The 23,046-nt window shown below is 38.7% G+C and overlaps 1 protein-coding gene across 2 annotated transcripts in view; it reads left to right on the forward strand.

Annotated features, from left to right (window-relative positions):
* The window catches only part of ADCY8 (adenylate cyclase 8), a 128,238-nt gene that overhangs the window by 58,514 nt on the left and 46,678 nt on the right, over window positions 1–23,046 (forward strand). For both annotated transcript variants that reach the window (XM_054193173.1, XM_054193174.1), the window contains exons 5-7: window positions 7,012–7,139; window positions 16,400–16,558; window positions 20,693–20,963. In XM_054193173.1, coding sequence (XP_054049148.1) covers window positions 7,012–7,139; window positions 16,400–16,558; window positions 20,693–20,963 — 558 coding nt within the window. The remainder of the gene's footprint in view (window positions 1–7,011; window positions 7,140–16,399; window positions 16,559–20,692; window positions 20,964–23,046) is intronic.

A 23,046-nucleotide genomic window follows, 5' to 3' on the forward strand; every position in this document is an offset into this window, starting at 1 on the left:
AAGGACATTCCTGTTCCAGCACTTTACTTTTCCCTTAACCTCTGAGCTGGCAGTCCTTTGTTCTTTTGTGAAATGATCTTCAAGCATATAACCCAAACAACTCTAGAGACTCCCTAAAAATGCCTGTCTGTTTAAACATATATGCCAGTAAATAAAGGTGTGAATTTCTTCATGTGTATATGGGATACCGTATTAAGAGGAGTTAACTGTACTATGAGTGTACATATGTGATATTTAGTTAATTATGAGGATATGTATGAATTTACAGTAATGGGAAGGAATGAATAGGTCGAGGGAGGTGATTCTGCCCCTCTGCTCCATTCTGCTGAGACTCCACCTGGAGTACTGCATCCAGCTCTTGGGGCCCCCAATATAAGAAGGACATAGTCCTGTTGGAGCAGGTCCAGAGCAGGGCCACAAAGATGACCAGAGGGCTGGAGCACGTCTCCTGTGAGGACAGGCTGAGAGAGTTGGGGCCGTTCATCCTGGAAAAGAGAAGGCTCCAGGAAGACCTTATAGCAGCCTTCCAGTACTTAAAGCGGGGAGGGGCTCTTTGTCAGGGAGAGTAGGGATAGGATGAGGGGTAACAGTTTTAATCTGAAAGAGGGTAGATTTAGATTAGATATTATGAAGAAATTCTTTACTCTGAGGGTGGTGAGACACCGGAACAGGTTGCCCAGAGAAGTTGTGTTCAAGACCAGGCTGGATGGGGCTTTGAGCAACCTGCTCTACTGGGAGGTGTCCCTGCCCAGGGCAGGGTGGTTGGAACTAGATGACCTTTAACGTCCCTTCCAACTCTAACCATTCTATGATTCCATGAATGCTCTTTTTGCAGTGCTTTATTCTAGAGTGTTTTCCTTTCTCACGTGTTAATAATTAATTGTCTAATGTGAGTGAATAAACAACACTGTTAAGCAACGCGCTTTAACTAAAGTTACAGTATTTCAGATGCTAAAGAGCCCAGTAAATCATCAAAAGACCTGCACATTCAAAAAAATACCCAGTCCACAAAATGTTTTTAGAAGTGATAGTCTACAGGCATTTTATGAAAAAAGTCAGATGAAAATGAGAGATTATAAAATTTCAGTTTCAAAATTCCTCTGTCATTTAGGAGTTAAGAGTTATGTAAATCAAACCTTAAAACCCACTTCATTGACTAAATTGGGATTTGACTGAAATTTAGGCTTCACAATTATATTCTTGTGAGCGACTGAGGCAGTGGGGATTGTTCAGCCTACAGAAAGGGAGGCTGATGGGAGACCTTTTTGCTCTCTACAACTCCCTGAAAGGAGGTTGTAGTGAGGTGGGGGCTGGTCTCTTCTCCCCAGTAACAGGCGATAGGACAAGAGGAAACAGCCTCAAGTTGCCCCAGTGGAGGTTTAGATTGGATATTAAGAAAAATTTCTTCACCAGAAGGGTTATTAAGCATTGGAACCGGCTGCCCACAGAAGTGGTGGAATCGTCAGGTCTGGAGGTATTTAGAAGATGGGTAGACATAGTGCTTAGCAATATGGTTTAGTGATAATTTTTGTCAGAGTTAGGTTGGTGGTTGGACTTGATGATCTGAAAGGTCCCTTCCAACCTAGGCAATTCTATGTTTCTATATTCTTGAGAAATGTCTACCCTACCCTTTATGTACATGCAGTCCTAGAAATCCCTAAGGGGCAGAATTCCATGTAGAATTGATCCTGCTTTAGCAGGAAAGAAGCACACCTTGAATCTTTCTAACAGGGATTTCTGTGCCTAAAACCACTTATGGCATCATCTACTAATCAACAGTACCTGGCAAGGATGGCTGCTCACCAGACACAGCAGCCACAGCGGTTTTTCTTCCCACAGTACGTCAAGGGACAGAAGTGTTGATATAACATATTAGAAAACTCACGAATGTGCATCAGTTCCTTCTGCAGCATAAGAGACCCTAAACCCATATTTTCTGACAGCCTGGAGAAGTCCTAACCATGCCGCTACAGGGTAGTCTCAAAAAGAAAGCAGTTCTTGTGTGATCTGTTAAATTATGTAAAAAAGAATTAAATAAAGGACTACATTTAAGTATTCCCTGGTCCAGGCAGAGGATGAGTGTGCCGCATTTCTCCCTTTATGTATATAATAAATAAAAACAGTCCTTGCAACCATAACTCAGGAACTTCCCTCCATCTGGCTCTGTCAAGGTCCCAGCACTGTTTTCCAAAGCGACAGAGCTGCAATAGGAGGAATTTGGATGGACATCTCTCTCCAGCCCACCCCAAAACAGCCTGCTGATTAAGACCGTTGGACTAGACCTCATTTGTGCTGAGAAAAGGCCTTTTATCCAGTTTTCCTACACCTTTGGCAAATGTTTCAGGAACTGAGCTATTGTACACAAAGGCCAACTCCCTGCCTCCTCCCACTCTGGCCAACTTTTAAAAGGAGACTTACGTGTATGATCTCTTTGTTCTGCAGCTCAGCCTCAGTAATTTCTCATCCACAGTGTTCTAAAGTTTTAGCTTGAAATTATAAAAATTGTGAATGTGGACTTTTCTGTGGGCTGTTCGTTAGCCTACGGGATTTCCTTCCAAAGTAGGTGAAGTGATTAATTCACCACAGGCAGAATTGGAAAAGTGGCGTAACTTACAAAACACAATCACTTTTTTCCCCTCACCAGAAATTTAGCCCAAGGAAACAAGAAACATTAACAAAGTTTCTGACTGCGTCTTTCAGTAACTTGATATTTGAGCAACTGATTTCTTCAGCTCCACTTTATGCTAATTTGCTTTGCTTCCTTTCCAGTCACTAAGGGTGTATTTAATAAGCTTAAACATAAATCATTCACACATATGAGGTAATTATTTATGAAAAATCTGCATATTTTCTTTTGCTCTGGATTAAGGTGATTTGGAAACTGGATTAAGGTGATTTGGAAAAAGATTTCTTATCGATTGCCACTGAATTGATCTAGAATTATTGTTATTACTAGCTGAGTGTTTGAGGCTGCTCAATATCACCAGGCAAAGTTTCTACTGATTTCGGTTGATCTTGCCAGAATCAGGCCCCTTAATCTTTCATTTGTAGCATACGAGAAGCTTCAGATAAGGGGGAAAAAAGCCCTTATTTGTGACATACTGAGAAATTCATTAATACCTTCAGTAAATGGCATTAATGAGTGAGTATTGAGAGGGGCGTGAGGCTGATGGATACTGGTGGAAATGTCTGTACAATATCAGCTGTCATATACATGCCCAAGGACAATTTCTGGAATTGCTGATGGGAAGGGGAAGAGGAATAGAATAAAATAAAGAGAAGATCGTAACAGCCTCATAACAGTGTAAGGATTTAACACTGTAGTGTAGTATCTGCTGCATCAAAATTCCTGTATGGCCATTTTCTTCACTCATTTTACAGTTTCTTCATACATGTTTATATTTTTCATTCACTTTTAATTTAATATCAACTTGCAACTCTTAGATACCGTTGCAGTGAGATGTTTTAGGAAGTGGGCTTGAGGTCTAGAGTGTGAAGAAAATCTTGTATGCTATTATTATGCTTTTATACCACTGAAAGACAAGTGGGCCCTTACACAACTTAGTCTCCTTTTTACAACTACAGCATGGCTACCCACATTAGCCATGAATCTAACTTTAATGTACTAATACAACCAGCCTGACAAAGCATCTAATCTAAACTGTAGATGTGATTAAACTACAGAGCTATCAGCAGGAATCTCAGGAGACCACGCAGCCTCCCTCTGCCAAAGGCAGATGCCATTAGCCCTCTGTCCTTCCTGGCAGTTGTTAAATTATCTTCTTCTAGCTGAAACATTTCCAGTGATAAAAAATCCACAGTTTACTTTTAAGATAGGTATGATGGGAATAATAAGGGAAGAATAAAAGGGTAAGGCCAATATACTCAGACTGTAACACAGTTCATGTTTAACAGTCATGATGATTTGACTAGCAGGAAAGTTAAGGAAGACAAGGAGTCATTTAAGTGCTCCTTGTGGCTTCTTGTGGCAATAGAAACACCTTTCCTGGCCCTTGCACCACTCCGGAGGGACATACGTCTTATGTCATGTCTGCTAGTCCTGTGTGGGTGCCTCACACACCGAGGGGGTCTTACCGATACACCATAAGTTTACGTGTAGACATCTGAACTGAAGCCCAGCCAACTGCTTTATCTGTGAGCTGAACCCCTTCCCAGGCTTCACTGTCGGCATTGCCTGGCTCTCCTTTGACTGTAATGGCAGCCTCGACTGCTGGCTGACATATGCATACCTATATATAGTCACCTCCATTTGGATATTTCACTCGGTAGATGACTTCCTGAGCTTTGGCAAATGAGTGTAGAGATGACATACCGCGACAAGAAAAAGCATACATTCACGTGCAGCTGAACGGATTTCTTGTGTCACACACATGCACTCACATTTGCATACATCAAACCCTCATTAGCAGGCCTTGTTATGCATTAAGATTCTTCTTTCTTATTCTTATAAAAATCACATCTTTTTGAAGTGGTCTGCCTTGTTCTGATTTTCAGCAAATGAGGACACAAGCAGCCAGGTGACAGAGGTCTCTTCTGTCTTTAATGGAATCAGCACTTCAGCCAGTTTAAATGAGTCATTAAGAGCTAAACAGCTGAGGGCTTTTTTTTTCTGTTGAAAACTATGTTCTCTAACCGTGCTGAATTAGATGCTCGCTTAATGGGGGATTCCAACATCATCAGACAGGCAGGTACTACAGGTGCAAGGCTGCATAATAAAAGTTGCGTGTAAAAATGTAATTATAATACTAAAATATGATACTACTTGAGACTTGCCTGTCTTTCTTGCTTTCTTTCTTGGAAATTGCCTGAGTTTCCCTTTTTTTCTGTATTGTACTATGTGGTTATCAGCTGTAATGTATTTGTAGTGGGTCTGAATGAACTTAAAGTGCTGCCTTTTGCTTTACTTCACCTCAGTCAAACTGATATGGCGTTATAAATGCTCCTTTTACTTTGTAGATGTAAAAGTAAATGTCAATTAGAATATGAATCAATTGAATGGCACTATTAGAAAAACCGAAGAAGTTTAGAATTTGTGTTTTATAATATCTTTATCTCTTTGAACTTTGCTAACCAGGGGACACAGAGAGAAGCTTAAGGAAGCCCGCTAACAGTTTAACGTGCACTGATTTATGCCATTGAGTCCTCGCTGCTTGATTAACTTTAATGTTCCTCGTTTCACTCTATAGAAAAAAAAATATGTGGAAAGTGCAGTAAAATCGAATCTCTAAGTCCTTCATTTGGGAGGAAATATGTAAAAAATGAATGTTTTGGTAGATTTCAGGATGTACAATTTCAGTTGCAACCATATAAAAAATACAGAAGTGTTCACTTGTGTGGGTCTGCAGAGGGCTTGAAGAGAAGGGGACAAGGAAAGAGGGGAGTTACATATGAATTTTGACCTTTAAGAAACCTGACTTTAGTCTTGAATTTCCTTGTGAAACTTGGGCAGCTAGGCATTGCACTCTGAGAGCCAGCAATGGTATTAGCTGGAGACTTACCCAAAGCTTCAAACACAGTCAGCTCCGACTGATGGTTTAAGGAGATTTCAGGGCGAATCAGCTTACTTTGGCTCTGTGCCCAGAGCAGCTTTGACCCCTGCTGGCATGCTTAAAACTTCAGCTGACTTCTGCACAAGCTTTGCGTACAAGTGTTTAGGTTCCCTTTGCCACTCTGAGATTTGTGAAGGCTTGATGGAGGTTGACTACAAAGCTTCATTCTTCCTAGGCAAAATCTCAAATAATAACCTTGAGTTCCATTCATTTGGCCAGTGCTCAATTCCTGAGGCACAGTCAGCATTCACATTTGCTCCTACGTCCTACTTAAAGCTCTCTCATCCCCAGGGGGTTTAGTGTATCCCCACTCCTTTGATTAGTGCAGCCTCCACCACAGGTTGCCAGAGAGAAAGAGAAGAGAAAAGCTGAAATAAATACCGTAGGCCAAATTTTTTTATCATCTAACAAACTGGTTTTTATCGTCTAACAAGCCTGCTCCCCAGTAATGACTGGTATTAATTTTAGTGTTCTGTCACTGGAGCCTTTACTGATTGAATGCTAATACTGCACTTATTATTTCAACGATTCTCCATCATAAAAATACTTTCCTGATTCAACTTGTAACACCTTCTGCCTCTAGACGCTTGCAGCTCTGTCCTTAAATTATTATAGTCTCTGCTCCCATGCACTGATCATCTCCTGTGAGTGCCAAGCCAGCAGAATACATTGGACAAGTTTACAGCTGATCTTGGGCTCATTTATTTTGCTTGTCTGGAAACCGCAAAAGTTTTGGGTAGTTCTGCTCACTAGAAAAGAATCTTCTAAAATGATGATCCAATCACACAGTAAGATGCTGTTTCAGTCTATAATGATGCTGTTAATATGTATTTAAAAAATTAAACTCAGTGTTTTCTCCTAAGGTAAAGGATCTCTCTGACTTTATGCCAAATAAATATAATTTCTCCACAGTACAAGCCTAATGAAAGACACCTCCTCTGATATCTTAGCATGCAGATACTTGATCAGCTCTTATAGCTGTTGGGAATGCTTGAGGGTGACAGTGGAAACTGTAGGTGAGAGAGGATTATCAGTGGGAGGAAAGAGGTTTTTCATTTATTTTCAGTGTAAAAAAGGGGCAGAAAGGATGCCCTGGAGGAATATAGTCTAAAATGGGTTATTCATTATCTCAGCTGGCATTTCGGAATCCTTGGCCTCGCTTCCCGGCTGACTCTGATGAAACTTTTCTCACCATCAGCAAGGACATCTCTGACTAGCGTAACACAAAAATCATTATTTTCTTTTTTACTGGAAATATAAAGGTACTTTATTCGAAATGTGAAATAAATCAAGATTGTTCTAATCACAATCAGGAAACATCCATCAACAAGCTTTTGAATTTTTCTTTTCAGTACTTTTTTCAACCACTTTCACATTCATCTTAAAATTATGAAGATATAACTGCAAATCTTTTCTCTCTTTTTGATACATTTACATATAGGAACATCATTGTCTCAGAATAAAGATCCTGGGGGACTGTTACTACTGTGTGTCGGGGCTCCCAGAACCTCGCCAAGACCATGCACACTGCTGTGTTGAAATGGGGCTCAGCATGATCAAAACTATCAGGTAATGCATTTGTTTGTTTGTTTTTTCCTTCTTCTTCTTGTTTCATTGTTTCTGACAGCGTCCTGAACTTCTTGTCTGAGAATGCCATTACTAGACATGTAAATCCTATGGTGGTTCAGAGGCCGTAGGGTTATCACTGTGAAAAGGGCAGGACTTTTTGGATCCATGTAATGCATGGGAAGAGGTACTAAATGCGTTTCATTAACCTGTGCTGTTTCAGAGCGTGTAACACGACAGCTGTGCATGCATTGCGAGTGATAGGTTTCACAGATGTTAACAGTTCTCACTTTGTGCTGTTGTAATTTTTAGGAGAGGGTTGATGAGGAGGAGACTGAATTGATTCCAATAATCCCTTTGATAAAATAAAACAATATAAACCCTAAATATACAACTGTGGCAATACTTCAGCTTGGAAAGTAGCTCATAGACAAACTCATAAGCATTAAGATTTGCCAGATGAGCAAATTTTACCTGTTAAATCAGGTGGGTGCTTAAATCCACAAGGGCTGGAAGTGTTTTAATTAAGGGATATGTTCCCATCATGTAAACATAGTTGTGTTGTTGGTAATTATTGTATTTTGATGCAATTAAGATTAATAATAACAGTGTTTCAGCAGTCCATGTATAAAGCTTGTCCAATGAATTACTGTGACAGTGGCCAACATTTAATGCTCCAAGAGAGGTTTTATCTATCTTTTTTATCCTCTATATGAATGTTGCTGAGTTCCTCTTCTCCAAGTACTTCTTCTGGTGCTGTCTTCCCTAAAGCAGTGTTGCTTAACCCGAGCACTCCCCTCTTTCTGTGGTTGTTTTGCTGTCCAGTCTCTTTGTCTTCTTCTTTTCCAGACTGCTTTCCTCCCTTAATCTGTGTCTCATTACATACAGCTAATGCGTACTGTACCTACATTACTGAGATCTTAATAGAGAGAGAATTTGACAAAAATTAATTAATGGAAAATATAACTGAATAATGATTATACAACAATGATCTCTAAGAAGATTGGATTCAATTATCACAGTCTAAATGTTGCACAAAGTAATCAATATCTTGCTTCTGGAATCCCCACAGTGAAAGTGAAACACAAATTAGAGAACACACACAGACGAAAAAAGCTACCAGCATTGTAAAAAATTCTTGGAGACACACATCAGATCATTTGTATTTGCTTGGTAATACCATCTGCAGCAAACCCATTATAAGTCATATTTCTTCTAAAATAGTAAATCTCTCTGAACCTCCTTACACATGCGGAAGTCTGGGTCTCAAAGGCAGTAATCCAGTAGAAATGGTACCGTAGTTTTAGTATTTTAAATTACAGTTATATTCAATGGGAGCTGAGAAACCAAAGTCCATGAGGACTTTGGACATTCCAGACACATTCAGTTCAGATTGCCTTAATTTATTTGATAACTTCAGTATCTGAATTTCTGGTCATTCAATGAGCACAATTTCTTTCCCCAGGCTTTTCTGTTCAGAGTATAGGAGCCTTATATACTTATCTTAATGTGTGCTCATATAGTTCACAGGGAGGACCAATCCTTCCATGGGATATTGCAAATACTTTAGTCCACATTTCTGAGAGAATGCAGAGTTATCCACAGTCTATTAATTAGAACTTAGATTAGTAGATATCTCTCAAAATTAAACTGAAAAAAAAAACAAACAACCAACTTATTTTGAAAACTGAGTTTCTGCTATATTGGTCACTGCAGAATTTTATCAGATCTAAAACCTACTAGAAATGACAGACTTCAGAATTACATCAAAATTATATAGGCAAATTGAAAGCCTTCTTGCAAATCAGAGGAACTTTACAGGGAATTTCCAAAAAATTTCACTACTCATAAAGGTTACATGAACAGTTATTTCTCCTCCCTCTTGCAAAGCTCTATTTTAACTTTTAAATCTTAGCTGTATTTTAGCTCAAGCACTTAGCCTAGCTTAAGAATTAGACATTAAAACAAAAACCAGTATTTATGCTACAACATCCCACCTATAATTGAGATTTAGGCACCCAGGCTGTGGAGAGTAATCCAGGCACTTTTAGAACCCCTGATTCTTGTACCAGTTTAAATTCTTTATCCAATTAATGTAGAAGGAAGCTTTAAATTAGGCAGACCAGATTTTCCCCTGCAGGTCCTCCAAGATTCCTGTTCTATCCATTGACAACAGGTAGTTGGTAACATTGCAAGGATCAAGGCCAACACTTTTGGTGAGGCACTGCCCCAAAATCTACCATCTCAGGGTGCCGTTACTGAATTTTTCTTCTAGTCTTCTTGATGAGTGCATGGTCAGCAGGAATTGAACAAGAATTTCAAATCTATTCATTAAAAAACGTGTAAAACAAATCTAATGGGCAGATTGACTCACAAGGGACTTCTGAGTGTTTTAATACAGCTTGTATCCATACAGCTAAAGTCTTAATTCATTGTTAATTGAGACTCTACAACTTGATCTCTTCAGCTCATATACCACGAATCTAGACGTGAGTCTTGCTGCTCCACACCTCTCTCTGCAGATGTAAGGAACTGCTCAGAATGCAACAAAAGAATCCAAGATCATTATTTTCTCTGTAATGATTTTTTTGTATCACTGCGTCATGTTACAAGTCTTATAAAAGAAAAACGGTTATTTTTATTCCACTCTGTAGTCTTGTACTTTGACCCCATAACCATTGAGTACTACTGAAATACAACTTTCAGCCACAGGAAGGCTCCATGGATTCTGATACTTACTCTAAAGCAAGGAAGTTTTGCCCCATCACATTTGTGCATGAGCAAGAACCCTAACTCCTTCTGTCTTGCAAAACCCAACCTCCTGTACACTGTCTTTAGCTGCAGTTGGAAATGCAAATTAAAATGAAAAGAACAAACCCTTCACAAGGGTTCATTTATTCATCTGGTTCTCATATCTTTTCACATGCGGTGTAACTCTTCCTATATTTAACTTTATTGTATTAATGTCTGTCTGTGCTGAGAGTTGATAGAAATGAGATACTGGTGGAATGTTTAGTCATCAGATGATAATGTTTCATTTTAGCAGTTATCACCCAAGCTAAATGGGTGTCAGAGATAACAGTCAGAGAAACTAAATATGAGACTGCTCTTACCTACAAAAAAGAGCTGCCATCTTATCTTTATCTTTATGTCTATATGAGGGGGGAAAGATTTGTGAGAAGAAAGCAGTCATCGGTGTTTTCATTGCGTGTTAGTGAAATTCCAAAGCTGTGCTGGAGAGCCAGATGGATGGGATTATGGATGGGATACGTGATAAAATTCAAGACGGGGTTATCTATTTGCTGGCAGTCAAATATGAAACATTAGTTTAAGACCTACCAATAAAATGAGGTTAGATTTGGTGAGACAATCGCTTCTTCAAATATACTAAAATAGATAAGAGAAAGATACAGAATATAACATAAAAGTAATTCTGAACTGAGATAATTTCTAAATATCACGTTATGCCCCAGACAAAGATTAGCATGCTTGTTCTTTGGGGGTTTCAATTCTTTGGGTTGTGCTGCGAGGAGAGGAATAGCTACGTGAAGCAAAGTGAGGAAAGTTAAGAGGGAAAGTGAGTTAAAGGATAAAGGAGAGGAAGCAAGAAAGGAAGGGGAAGCAAAAGAAAGACTGTGAAGAGAGGTAAAGGAAATAATCTTAAAGAAGAGGAGAGAGTATTTCTAAAGTGGAAATTATACCAGCGTAGTCTGTCAATAACAAGACTGAGATGAGAATAATGAATCTTAGTGTGGTGGCCTCATTTTAAAAAGCTTGTTAAACTTTTTTAATAAGGGTAGACGGAGAAGTCACAAAAATAATTTGTGAAGCAGAAGTGCCTTTAAGAGAATAAAATAAGAGAAGCTTGATCTCTTTCGCTGAGAGAACAAAAGGATTGAGAAGTTACTTGGTAGCAGCACATAAAATATTTTATGGGCAGAAAACACTAGATTTAAAAATGGGCCATGGTATTACTAAGAGAAAGGATGGCTTTTCTGTCCCTCAGTGTTTCCAAATCAAAACTGGATTTCTTACCAGAGTAAATACTTCCATCAGGTACAAGTTACTGGAATACAAACAAGCACGAGTGGGTAAAAGGTACCAGCCCGTGTGCCACAGGGTACCAGGGCGGACAATGTGGCTGTCCCTTCTGCTTTTCAGCTTGGGACACAGTGGCAGACCAAGCGGCAGGGGCTGCCTCCAGGGGTTAAAGGCTGCTGCTTTCACCACCACCTTCTCAAATGTCCTTTTTCCTAAAATCCCTGTGACTGGGAAGAGAGGGGGGAGGGAGACTGTGGGAGGCCCAGTTCCTCAAGGACTCGCTCACATGGTGTAATGATGGAAATCCCACAGCAATCCACATAAGAGTGGAAATTCAAACAAACCTATTTGTTTGGTGAGTCAAGGAGTTCGGAGTGATTTCATCTCTTGGGCTATTTCCCACTAAAATGCCAGCTGAAAAAGTAACTATTATGACAGAAAAAATAGTCCCAGCATACAATGTAAGCTAAACTCCAGAAATGAGACAACAGCTTGTCTTCATTAAAAGTCTGTAATTAACTACTAATATTAACATCAGTTCATGAGAGATGAAAAAAAAAAAAAGAAAAAAAAACCCAACCAAACAAAACATAAAACCAAACCAAACCAACCAACCAAACAAAAAATACCCCAGAACACTACAACTATTTTAGATGATCTCAGTGACTGACCTGGCAGTTTTCCTGCCTTTCACAGGAAAAACTGCTTTTAATGTCATCTGTCAGGTATTGAAAAAAAAAATCATGAAGCGATCAATGCTTGTTAAAGAAGTTACTTAGGCAGTGCAGCAGCCAGGAATTACTTTCATATTCCACAACTAATAAATCATTACTTAATTATGTAATTATAAAATAATGTAATTGATCCAGTTCTGGATTCCTTCCACAGATTATTTCTTGTATAACACACAAGGCTCAGCCTAGGTTGTCATGAGCCCTGATTCACAAAAGACAGAAAAATGCTTCACAAAACCAAAACCTATTGCTTACCTTCGTTTCTGTATGGTGGTAGAAAGGGGCTTTACAAGATACCCACAAATTCAGCCAGCATTTTTCACACAGGCCATGGTGCGAATAGGTTTCACGCTAGGACTTGATCACCCACGTCACCTCCGTGTGTCCATTTCAGCCACTGACTGTGAATGAACAGGGTGCCAGGACAGTATATTTTTCCCTGGTTTTGCTGCTGGGTGACTACATGAATTGAACGGGGTAGAGATTAATAGATTCATGTACCTCTGAGAACTCTTTTCTTTGAATGTGCCACCAAATAGAATCAAAGCTATATTGGCAAGATGGCATAGAAGTGTATATATTTGTACGGCTTTTTATAAAATAGCTTTCAAATGAAAAAGCAGACTTCTCATAATATCGTTTGTAGTCCCTTGTACTATGTTAGTTTCCTGCCTCTCAGAGCAGACAGACATAAGAAACAGGAACACAGCAGTGATTTAACTCTGTCCATGTTGCCATAGTATCCGTCTGAACTCAGAGCAAGTCAGTTATATTAATGATAAGTCTGACGATATGAAACTTCTCCAGATAATAGTTTCTGCTGACATTGGAAACCAGCTCCAGTTCCAAGGTAAACTCACCCCGGAGCTATTTTAAACTGGCTTCTTGGGATAATGTCAACCTTAAATTGTAAATTCAATGCTGTGTAAAGTCCATCTACAAAGTGTTATATCCTGTGAGTCATAGTACCTTAGCTGTATTCTTCGAACTGTTCAGTAGTTTAGCACACCCCGTTACTTTGCTTTTTAAATATAATGGATGGTTCATTCACAAGCATGACACAGTTCCCACAATCACACCAAGACGAGCACTTACCTCAGGTCACCTCCTATCCTCTCAAGTCAGCACCAAAAAGCATTTGAGTTCATTTAGGAAAATTCCACCAATCTGTGGAGTCCAACCCAAAAGTTTTCTATATAATTGAGCCTTAAGATCGTAGGACAGTTCAGGCTGGAGGGGGCATCAGGAGATCACTAGTCCAACCATCTGCTCAGAGCAGGGTCAGCTATCACCCTAATTTACTTCAAATAGAATACACAGACTTTCCTATTACATCTGCATGAGGATGACAGTGGCTATATCTTGATGGGTAAATTAAACAGCCCCAGGGAATGTCAGCTGTCACCAAGAAAAAGTGGCACAGACTGACTAACTCCATTATTCTCAACTCTCTTTGCCTCCAAAATCAGGCAGTTGCCTACTGAAACTGTCTTTGACACACATGAACTCTTGAACCTGGGACGAGGTTTTGAGAGAGCTAGTTGGCCAGGAGAAAAAAACAACCAACCAAACAAAACTCAAACATTCTGGGGCTGTTTTAAGTAACCCAAAGCATGGACAGAACCTTGCACAGTTAAACCGGTCAGCACAGATGTAGCCAATGCGTCACTGTCTGAAGATGCAAGTCATGAATTCCAGGGCATTCAGGTTTTGGCAGCTACAGAGAAGGTTGAAAAGCAGATTTCTGACTTTTGGCTCACCTTCTACATGTAAATAGGAAAGTCTCTGATTGGCAGTACAAAAATCAAATACCTTTCAAAGAATGGTGGCCAGAAGGAAACACCAAGATCCAATTAAAATCAATGAAATTTTTATCACTGACTTGACTGAAACAAGATATGGCATAAATAGCATCAGTTACAGTTGCCTCATCCTGGATAAGATATCAGCCAACCTGTGAGGTAAACAGGTATCGGACTGCTTTATAGATCATCAATAATGCAGCTTCATGCACACACTTTGTCAAAGTATTTGCAGAGAGCCTGTAAAAGCAAATAATTTTTTTAATTAGAAGCTTCATTGATAGTTGAGTAGATTTAAGAGGCAGAAGAAATAAATATACTTTTTACTCCATCCCAGGTGCAGAATCTGGCATTTGGACTTGTTAGATTTCATGTCATTGATGATTGCCCAATTCTAGTATTTGTCCAATGTTAAATACTAGTAGTTATTAACAATGAAATACTATAGTATTAAAAATCTAAATTGGTCTAATAGTGTGTGTGTATATATATATAGAGAGAGAGATTACATAAATATATGCTATTAAACCATTTTATTAAGCCTAAAGTCTTCTTATTGTGTGTATTTTCCAATGAAAAGGTTTTTTTCTCAATTATTCCTCCATATCCAGTTAGCTTTTTATTTCAAGATAAGGAAATCAGACATAAAATGAGAAATAATTATCTTAGTCTGAACAAAAGAAAAAGGCAGGCTGGGGAAACGATCATGTGGGGAGTTGTGTGATAGTTCCTCTGACAGTTATGAGTGTGAGTTTAGATATTTTTGTAGCATATCTATAAAAAATCTTCAAAACACATTACAAATTACAGCGCTCTCTCTTCTCTTAGCTATTCTCACAACATTTTAGGCACTACTTCAGTGTGGAGGAGTTTTTTCCATGTCCCACCTTCCAGACACAGGTGGTTTTTTGTTTAATTTTGGTATTTCAAGCCCTCTTGCTTGCAAACCAGCAAAGAATTTGTAGACGAAAACTATAAACTCGGAATATCAGAACACAGATAAATCCCTTGCCAAAGCTGCTTCTTTATTATTTTATGATTAACTCATTTTAAATCTCTTTTAGACATCTGAAATGTGTTAGTTTCCTGATACGATGAACAGATCTCCTGTAGCAGGCAAACTGCACTGGGACATACCATATGCATGCTTTTCTCCAAGGTTTCGGAATACGCAGGAAAGGGAAATAAAGATGAATTACTGATTTTCAATCCCTCACATTTTTATATGACTACTTTCACTCTATTTTGAAACTCTCATTTCTTCCCCCCCCACACAACTGAATTGATGCTCCACTGCAACGATGAAAGGCCAAGTATTGAATGCAGTGAGCAATTTACCCTTTTCTCCTCTCAAGGGGTTCTGTCAAGGTCATGACTGAGGCATCTGAGGCAACGGTAGTTAGCTTCAGAGTTGTGAAATAGAGCTGTTTATTCTTTGCCTGCTCTGTTGTGTGATCTTGCTGTGCTGCTATTGACTTCAGTGACCGTAGAACTGGGACTCTGTACAGAGAAACAGCACCCTTGTTTGTAGACCAACAGTAGCAACGCTGCACTTTTCCTATCCTGAGCATGCTATTCAAATAATAATGAACGCTAGCTCTAATAGTATTTCTGGTGCAAATAATTGTCACATAGGCAGAACTGGAAAAGTGCTCTCTTTGTCATCCCAATGGATACAGCTCAATTATTTTAGTTGTGAGCTTCCCACGGTGATGTGCTGGGGGATCTCAATACTGATTTGGAATAGGCAGTCTGAGGTCTAAGACACTACTAGGGTACTTGTGGCTATGAACGGTATATGTTGTCTTGTATCAGAAAAAGAAGATACTGTTTTAGCATAGTAAAATTACTTTATAACCAATAGACATATTAATTGAAAACAGTGCTGGGACAAAGTCCCTTTTTTGAGACTGTTAAAAAATAGCCTGCATGTGTTTACTTTTGAAGAGGTGAAATGGTCTTTGCCATCACGCAGAATGAAGAAACTAATTTTAGAATCACATTATTGTCATAACAGAGCAAATGGTATTCTGGACAAATCTACTGAAAATAATTCACCTTCGGACACTCTGGAAAATTTCAGTCAATAAAGTAAAGAGAGGTGGTGGAGTCTCCATCTCTGGAGACATTCAAAACCCTCCTGGATGCGTTCCGGTGCAACCTTCTCTAGGTGACCCTGCTCTGGCAGGGGGGTTGGACTGGATGATCTCCAGAGGTCCCTTCCAACCCCTACCATTCTGTGATTCTGTGATTTTTGAAATATTGAAAAATATTCAAAAAAGCACAATAGAATATAAAAGTATATGCGGGTTTGATGGTAGTAGGTTTTGTAATGTTGTTGAATGCTCTTTTATAATTCCAAGCTAAAGGACTCAATGAGTCCAGACACTTCACTCAGACATCTTTTTCTCTCCGTATCTTTCTCTTTCTGTCTGATCAGAATAATAACATGTGCCACTGACCCATGCATACAATTAAATGCTTAATGATAATCTGGCTTTTACAGTCATTTTATCACTACCTGTACTTTTCTACTAGAAAGCTATCTCTTCATTTTACAGACTAAGTGGTTCCTTATAACAAATTACATTGTATTTTACATTGTACCCTTTTCTAAAGGATATGAAAACTGTGGCATATACTTTCATGAGCCTATTTTTCTTTTTTTTGTTGTTTTGTTTAACAGATATGTTAGGTCAAGAACGAAGCATGACATTGACATGAGAATAGGGATACATTCGGGATCGGTTCTGTGTGGAGTGCTGGGCCTGCGAAAGTGGCAGTTTGATGTCTGGTCTTGGGACGTGGATATCGCAAACAAACTCGAGTCAGGTGGAATTCCTGGGTAAGGCGATGTGTATTTCCCACAGTCAGAAAACATTGCCAACACAGTACACTGTTAACGTTGCCAACAGATTAACTGTCTTACATTATTTCATCAACTATGACCTTTTTTTTTCTTTTTGCTATTTCGCAGTTGGCAGCGATTTGTGAGGCTATGGTCAAAATATTGAAATGGCCAGCTTGCAGAGGCATTGGAAAAGACAAAAATATTTCTTTTTCTTTGCCAGCTATGATTTCCTGAAAAAAGTCAGGGGTTGTATTCAGCACATACAGTACTCAGAGGTAGCCCAAATTTCCCAGTTAAATGTTGACCATTCTTGAGTTTTTCCAGGTTTCATCTCTTGTCTTTTGTATTCAAATGCTGTTCTGAGGCACAAGGCTGTAATTTATTTTCTTTCAAATGCACAAAGTGTGGGAAGAATTATGTGTTCATAGGTCATTACACTAATAACAAGGCATTATGGACAGCAGGCTCCCTAGGAAGTCTTTTAAATAATTTGATGCTTTAGTAGATGTTTTGAGACATTTATGTCAGCCTGTCTATATGTGAAAATATATGGTTTTCCATTGAGCTGCCTAGTTTTGCTTTGTCTGAGGAGGCTGATCCACCCGGAAGGTAGAACGTTATTTCTGCCTGACATGGTGTATATCTCATGGGAGCTTGGAAGTTACAAATCCTAAATTTGAAACAACAGTAATAATTGCAGGAATCATCTGTTCATTTTCCATTCCACTTTCCATTGATGAAAGACGTAGCAAAAGACCCCCTACGAAAATTTGATTTTTGGCCATGGAATGTAGAAGCAATAGCAGCAGTCATCTTTATGCGGAAAAAGTCAAAGTGACGCTGTATTTTGAGTGAGAGAGGTTCTAAGTCATCAAATCTGAGTCATGTGCTATACTCCCTACACACAAATCAGGATCTTTCAGAGCTGTCATGTTCTCAGGAAGTTAGAAAGATATTTGCTTTATATAGTACTTGCAAATGCAGGCCCCTTCTACCATTCCCCAAAGTAGATCTTTATAGTAATATATATTCTTAGAATCATCAGAAAATGAAACATCGCATGCTCTGAAAACAACTTCTGTACTCTGCATATGTCACCAGTGTATAAAACTGAGAAAAAAAAATTCTTTCCCTGCTGCTTATCCCACATGATAACCCCAGATGACTAAGAAAGCTCACATGCTGCTTTGTTAACACGAGCAAATCAATCAGCTAAGTTTCACCATCCGCACCTGCAAAAAGTCTAGTTTATTGCTATTAATGCATGCGAGTAGTACGGCTATTAATGAATAACCCAGAGAACACACCACCTTGCTGTTGCTGATAAAGTGCCTGGCTGGGTTGCAGTCTATTGGAGCAGAGTGATTTCCACTCCTGTATATCACTTTGCCAACAGAACAAAGCCTGTATGTGACAGCAATTCACTAAGTCCCTCAAACAGTGATTTACATCAGCCTTTCCTAGTGTGCAGAGCAGATGTAATAGAGCAGTTAAGCCTCTCCTTACTTCTCCTTGCCACTAGCATTCAAACCCCCCTGCCTGCCACAATTCTGAGATCATTCCCATTCCCAGAGCTGCCCTGAAAAGCTGCCCTGGGATTACGAATGGCCCTGTTCCCACAGTGGGAAAGAAGAACGAAGATGAATTCCAGCCCTTTCCTGAGCGCACAGTGGAGGGAGGCAGCCCTCCTGCCTGGGATGGGGAGGATCCCTCCACCCAGTCTGGGGGCAAGAGAGGCGGGATTCAGCTCTTCTCCTCTCACCAGTTCCATATCACCCTGCGACCTCATAAGCATGGGTGATGCGGGGAGAGATTGCCACTGAGTGAAGGAACATAAGTGGGCAGTCCAAGTGTCATGGAAGGAGGCACTCAGGAGCACTGATAAAAAGCAATCATTTCTGGGTTTCTAAGAGGAAAAAGATGTGTCCACAACACCTGAGAAGGAAACCGCGTAAGATCCTACATTGTTATTTCAGAGACAGTCTTCTGCCAGGAACTCATCTTCTAATAGTCTTCACTTGGCATACCTAGATATTATCTATGATATTTAATTGGCATAAGACCTAGCTAATAATTAATTTTCCAGGACATATCGATGACAGTTATCATCTAAAACTTCGGACCTGATATGTTTTCAATAGTTGGACAGGCTATACCTCTTTACTTCAATGCTCAGATTCCCAATTTACTGCATTCGTATAAAATTAGAAAGACATCTTTCCGCTGTACATTTTAAGCTTTTTTAAGTAAGCTGTACAAAAGGTGAAACCAGAAAATATTTTTAATCTACCAACTATTTATTCATATTTGGTCCATTTAAGGGTATTACATCAATAGCCAGCTCTACGCTCCAGTTAAAGCTGTTATCATTTCCATTATAAAATCCATATTTCAGAGCTTTATAATCCAGTCTTCACAAATTGCATTAGTGGAAATTCAGCACAAAGATAGTCACCCTGGCAACTAATGTATCTTTTTCTTTTTCTTTCTTCTTTTTTCTTTTTTTTCTTTCCTTTTTTTTTTTTTTGGTTAATTAGTCCTTCACTTAAATCAATTTTGTCTGTTTGGGTTTCTAAGAGCTAGGAAATGCATTGTCTTCCTGAGAGATCATATGATCTGGTTTTAAAGTCCATGCCAAAAGTTGGTTATATCTGAGAGATGTTTTTACTGGTTTTTATTGTCAGTTTTACTGACATTTGACTACAAAAGAGTATTAATCTCTTGGTGTGGACATCATAATGGCATGGCTTTCACTGAAGTTGTACAAAACCTGTATTGGCTTAAGCTGAGGCACGTTAAAGAATGGCTGAAATACAAATTTTTGATTTTTAATTATATACTGGTATTTAATACTCTACATAGACCCAGTTTGTGCTAAATTCTGATACCCCTGGGTGTTTCACAATGCTTAAGACAACCAGGACTTTATATGTGCTTATAGCCTTTCTACTCCAGCGATATTTTATGCAATTTAACCCTGCAGTGGCATCCTTTAATTTCCAGAAGAAAGTTCCCAATGGGCATGCTAGAACCATTTCCTTCAGCGGAGACAAGGCAATTTGTGGTGCTTGAGAAAAATGCCTCAGCATGTGTCATTAAGAAATTATCAAGAATTTTAGCTGACCGAATTTTAGGAATCTTTCTGCAAGCCTGACTTTCAAAGTGCCATGCATCCAAATTTGAGAAATGAGCTGCTTTTAAAGTATTTTAATGGAGTCACTACATTTATTTGCTTGAGTTAGCTAAGTGCCTAATGAACTAACGAACACCTCCTCTTATTGCATTTATGAAGCTGCATTATAAAGTATAGCATGGCTAACCATGCGGATGTGTTTTGGAGGTGTCTGCAATTTACCCTACATGTAGGAAGTTGAAGATTTCTTAAAAATAGAAATAAAACCTACTTTTTTTTTTTTTACCTGAACTTCTTTGTGTCCTCAAGCAATCATAATTATGGTTAAGTCCAAGTGGCTCCAGGTTTGATTGTAAGACATCTAAAGCCTTATCACGCTTTTGTAAAATTTGAGCTTTTTGTGTGTCATCTCTTGGATTCAACTTCACTTTTGCAAAAGCTTTTCAAACTCATCACTTAGTTTTAGAGAAATTATTACCCCACCTGTCTTTATATAGTTTCCCTATTTCCCTAATTCACTTCAGATGCAATCAGACCACTAATTTCAACTGTCTAAGCAACCTCAGGAAACTGAAGGAAATTAAAGAGCTTTCACACAAACTGCTCTAATGCGTACCATATATTTTCTTCTCTCCATATTTACCTGAAGTGGCAATTTTCGTTCACTCTGAATAGTATTTTACTCAGTAAGGTCTCCCATTAAACTATTACTGTGAGAAAAAGTATCAGGTGTGAATATCAAAGTGTTTTTCCTGTGAGACGACTTTGTGCATCCATGAGATCCTATTGATGTGAACACACCTTGACAGTATTTGTCCCCAAATTAAGCTCATGTTTGTTGAATAAACTATTTCCTTTATAGAAATCCTCATATACAATAGAAAACCTTCTATTTATCCATCACGTTAAAAATGATGCAGAGTTCATAAAATCCTTCTTAACTGTGTATACTAGAGCACAATCAGTATTTGCTACTACTTATTTCACTTATGCAGGAGAATTCACATCTCCAAAGCCACTCTGGACTGCCTGAATGGGGATTATAAAGTTGAAGAAGGACATGGCAAAGAGCGTAATGAATTCTTGAGGAAACATAACATTGAGACTTATTTAATTAAACAACCTGAGGAGAGTCTGTTGACTTTGCCTGAAGATATTGTGAAAGAGGCTGTCAGCTCCTCCAACAGAAGAAACAGTGGAGCAACATTTACTGAAGGATCGTGGAGCCCTGAACTTCCATTTGATAACATAGTGGGAAAACAGAACGTAAGTCAAACTTCCTTTAATATCATCAAGTATGAACGCATGCTTGAGTGCATTTCAATAACGGAAGCCTCAGAGGAGACAAATTCATCTCTAACCTTTATTCTAATGCGTACTGTAACAGCAGAGGATTAAACAAATTGTTTCAGGGCAGAAATAAATCACGTATCCAGGCTGGGGAAATTCCAGGGGACCAGAGGTTTTGTGATTTTTCCAACTGAAATTAAATGCTACACAGCTTAGTTTTAATTGTACTAGTTCACAAAGAAGTAAATGAAAATAAAGCTAATGTTACTAAACTAGCTGGGACATTCTAGTCAGAGTGAGTATCTCATTGCATAGCTTCACTGCGCTGCCATCAAAGTAAAGGCCTGAGTGACTGGACATTTTGCCAGAGGAAGAAGCATAGTGTAGCTTGTGATATATAAGGGAAAGAAAAAAGATCTGCCTTAAAAAACCACCTTGTGAAAACTGTTTGTCCATTCTTACCTTTTTTTTTAAATTTTTTTTTAATAAAAAAACATACAAAACTTAGATTTTAAGACATAATTTATGTTCAGCAGCAGGTAAGTTAGACTCTAAGGTCATGCATAGCTCAACAGAAATATGAGATAATAAAAACTGCTCCTGATCAGATTTTTTCCAAAAGCATTGCTTGGCTAATTGCTAGCACCCTGGGAACCAGCAATATTAGCGCAGTCATAAAAATTGCTTGTAAAGTCTGCTTGCTTAGAGGAGTTAGAGATGGAAAGGTTAAAATGCCCTCAGACACCCCTCTCTTCACTGCGTTTGAAAGATTGATGAGTCTTTATGAAACAAGGTCAGCTGGAGTTTTCTTCCATTTTTCTGAGGGATCTGTAATGACATGATATATCCTTTCTTCTGCTGCACATCCTTAGTCCTACTTGTCTCCACTGTCTGTTGAACTTCAAGCGTTGTTGTGTGGAGGTCTTGCTTTGTCAACTGTCTTCCGCTTCTTGCAAATCTGCTCAGAAGTGATAAACCTTCACAATCAGTCAGCCCATGGTGGTCTCTTTGTCTCTTCAAACGGAACAGGAGCATGGCGTAGTTTGCTGTTATGTAAAACACCTGTTTTATATATGTCCTGTACATCTGTGTATCTGCATGTACGCTGCCTTCTAGTATTCACTGTAGTTTGTTGACCTGTCCCTATACTCTCATTTCATTAGGAATAGAGGTTTGAGTGCATGCTGCTGTGAATATCTTCTGATCTCTCTGTGCTTCTTCTTCTTTCCCTTTAAAACATTCCAGTTTCTGTAGTCCAAAAAAATCAATGCAGAGTAGGCTATCATTTCATTGATCATTTTCTCAGCTAAACCTGACCTTGATACTAACAAAGAGGAGGAATGAAATAAAGGATCAGGGTTTTTATTCTATTATTGAACAACTTCCACTCAATAAACCGGTAAAAAGTCCATGAAAACTGATGAAATAGGTATAACTAAAGAGTTGGTTTAAAGAAAATTTCTGTCTTATGACAACAATCAGTTTTTGGGATAGTTTCTCACTGTTTTTTTAAGAACTTGGTGTTCTGCTCGAAATAACTATAATTTTATATTACACAGATTTACAATAAGCTTTTTGGTGGAGGCAAGATTTTTAAAATCTGGTATTCTCTGTGTGATTCAATTATTATGTGATTTACAATTTTGAAGTTGAGACAATAGGCATTACTGCTCATAAGTAATGTATTTCAGCTCAAAATTCAGATGATAGATTTAAATTATATTAGGATATAGTAGGTTTTCCCAGAGGTGTGTCAGCCTTGGACAGAATAATCATTTAATAACACTAATTATGCCACCTAAAGGTCACTGGCAGCAGCAAACTCTGAGAATCCAAGTAGCAGCAACCCAACAACGAATCACTCTGTATGTTTGAATATTTGCCAATACCATTTAAATGGTTTCTTTACCCAATACCCAAGTTACAATAAAATTTGAGCAACTCCGATCACGTGTCATAATTCTAGCTGTAGTTATATTAGGAAGAATATGAGATGGCAAAATCTCTGGTGAGTTCTCTTGCCAAACTCAAATTCATCACAATCCTCAATTCATTACCT

The sequence above is a fragment of the Rissa tridactyla genome, chromosome 2, assembly GCF_028500815.1.
Source record: "Rissa tridactyla isolate bRisTri1 chromosome 2, bRisTri1.patW.cur.20221130, whole genome shotgun sequence".
In the NCBI taxonomy this organism is placed as follows: domain Eukaryota; kingdom Metazoa; phylum Chordata; class Aves; order Charadriiformes; family Laridae; genus Rissa; species Rissa tridactyla.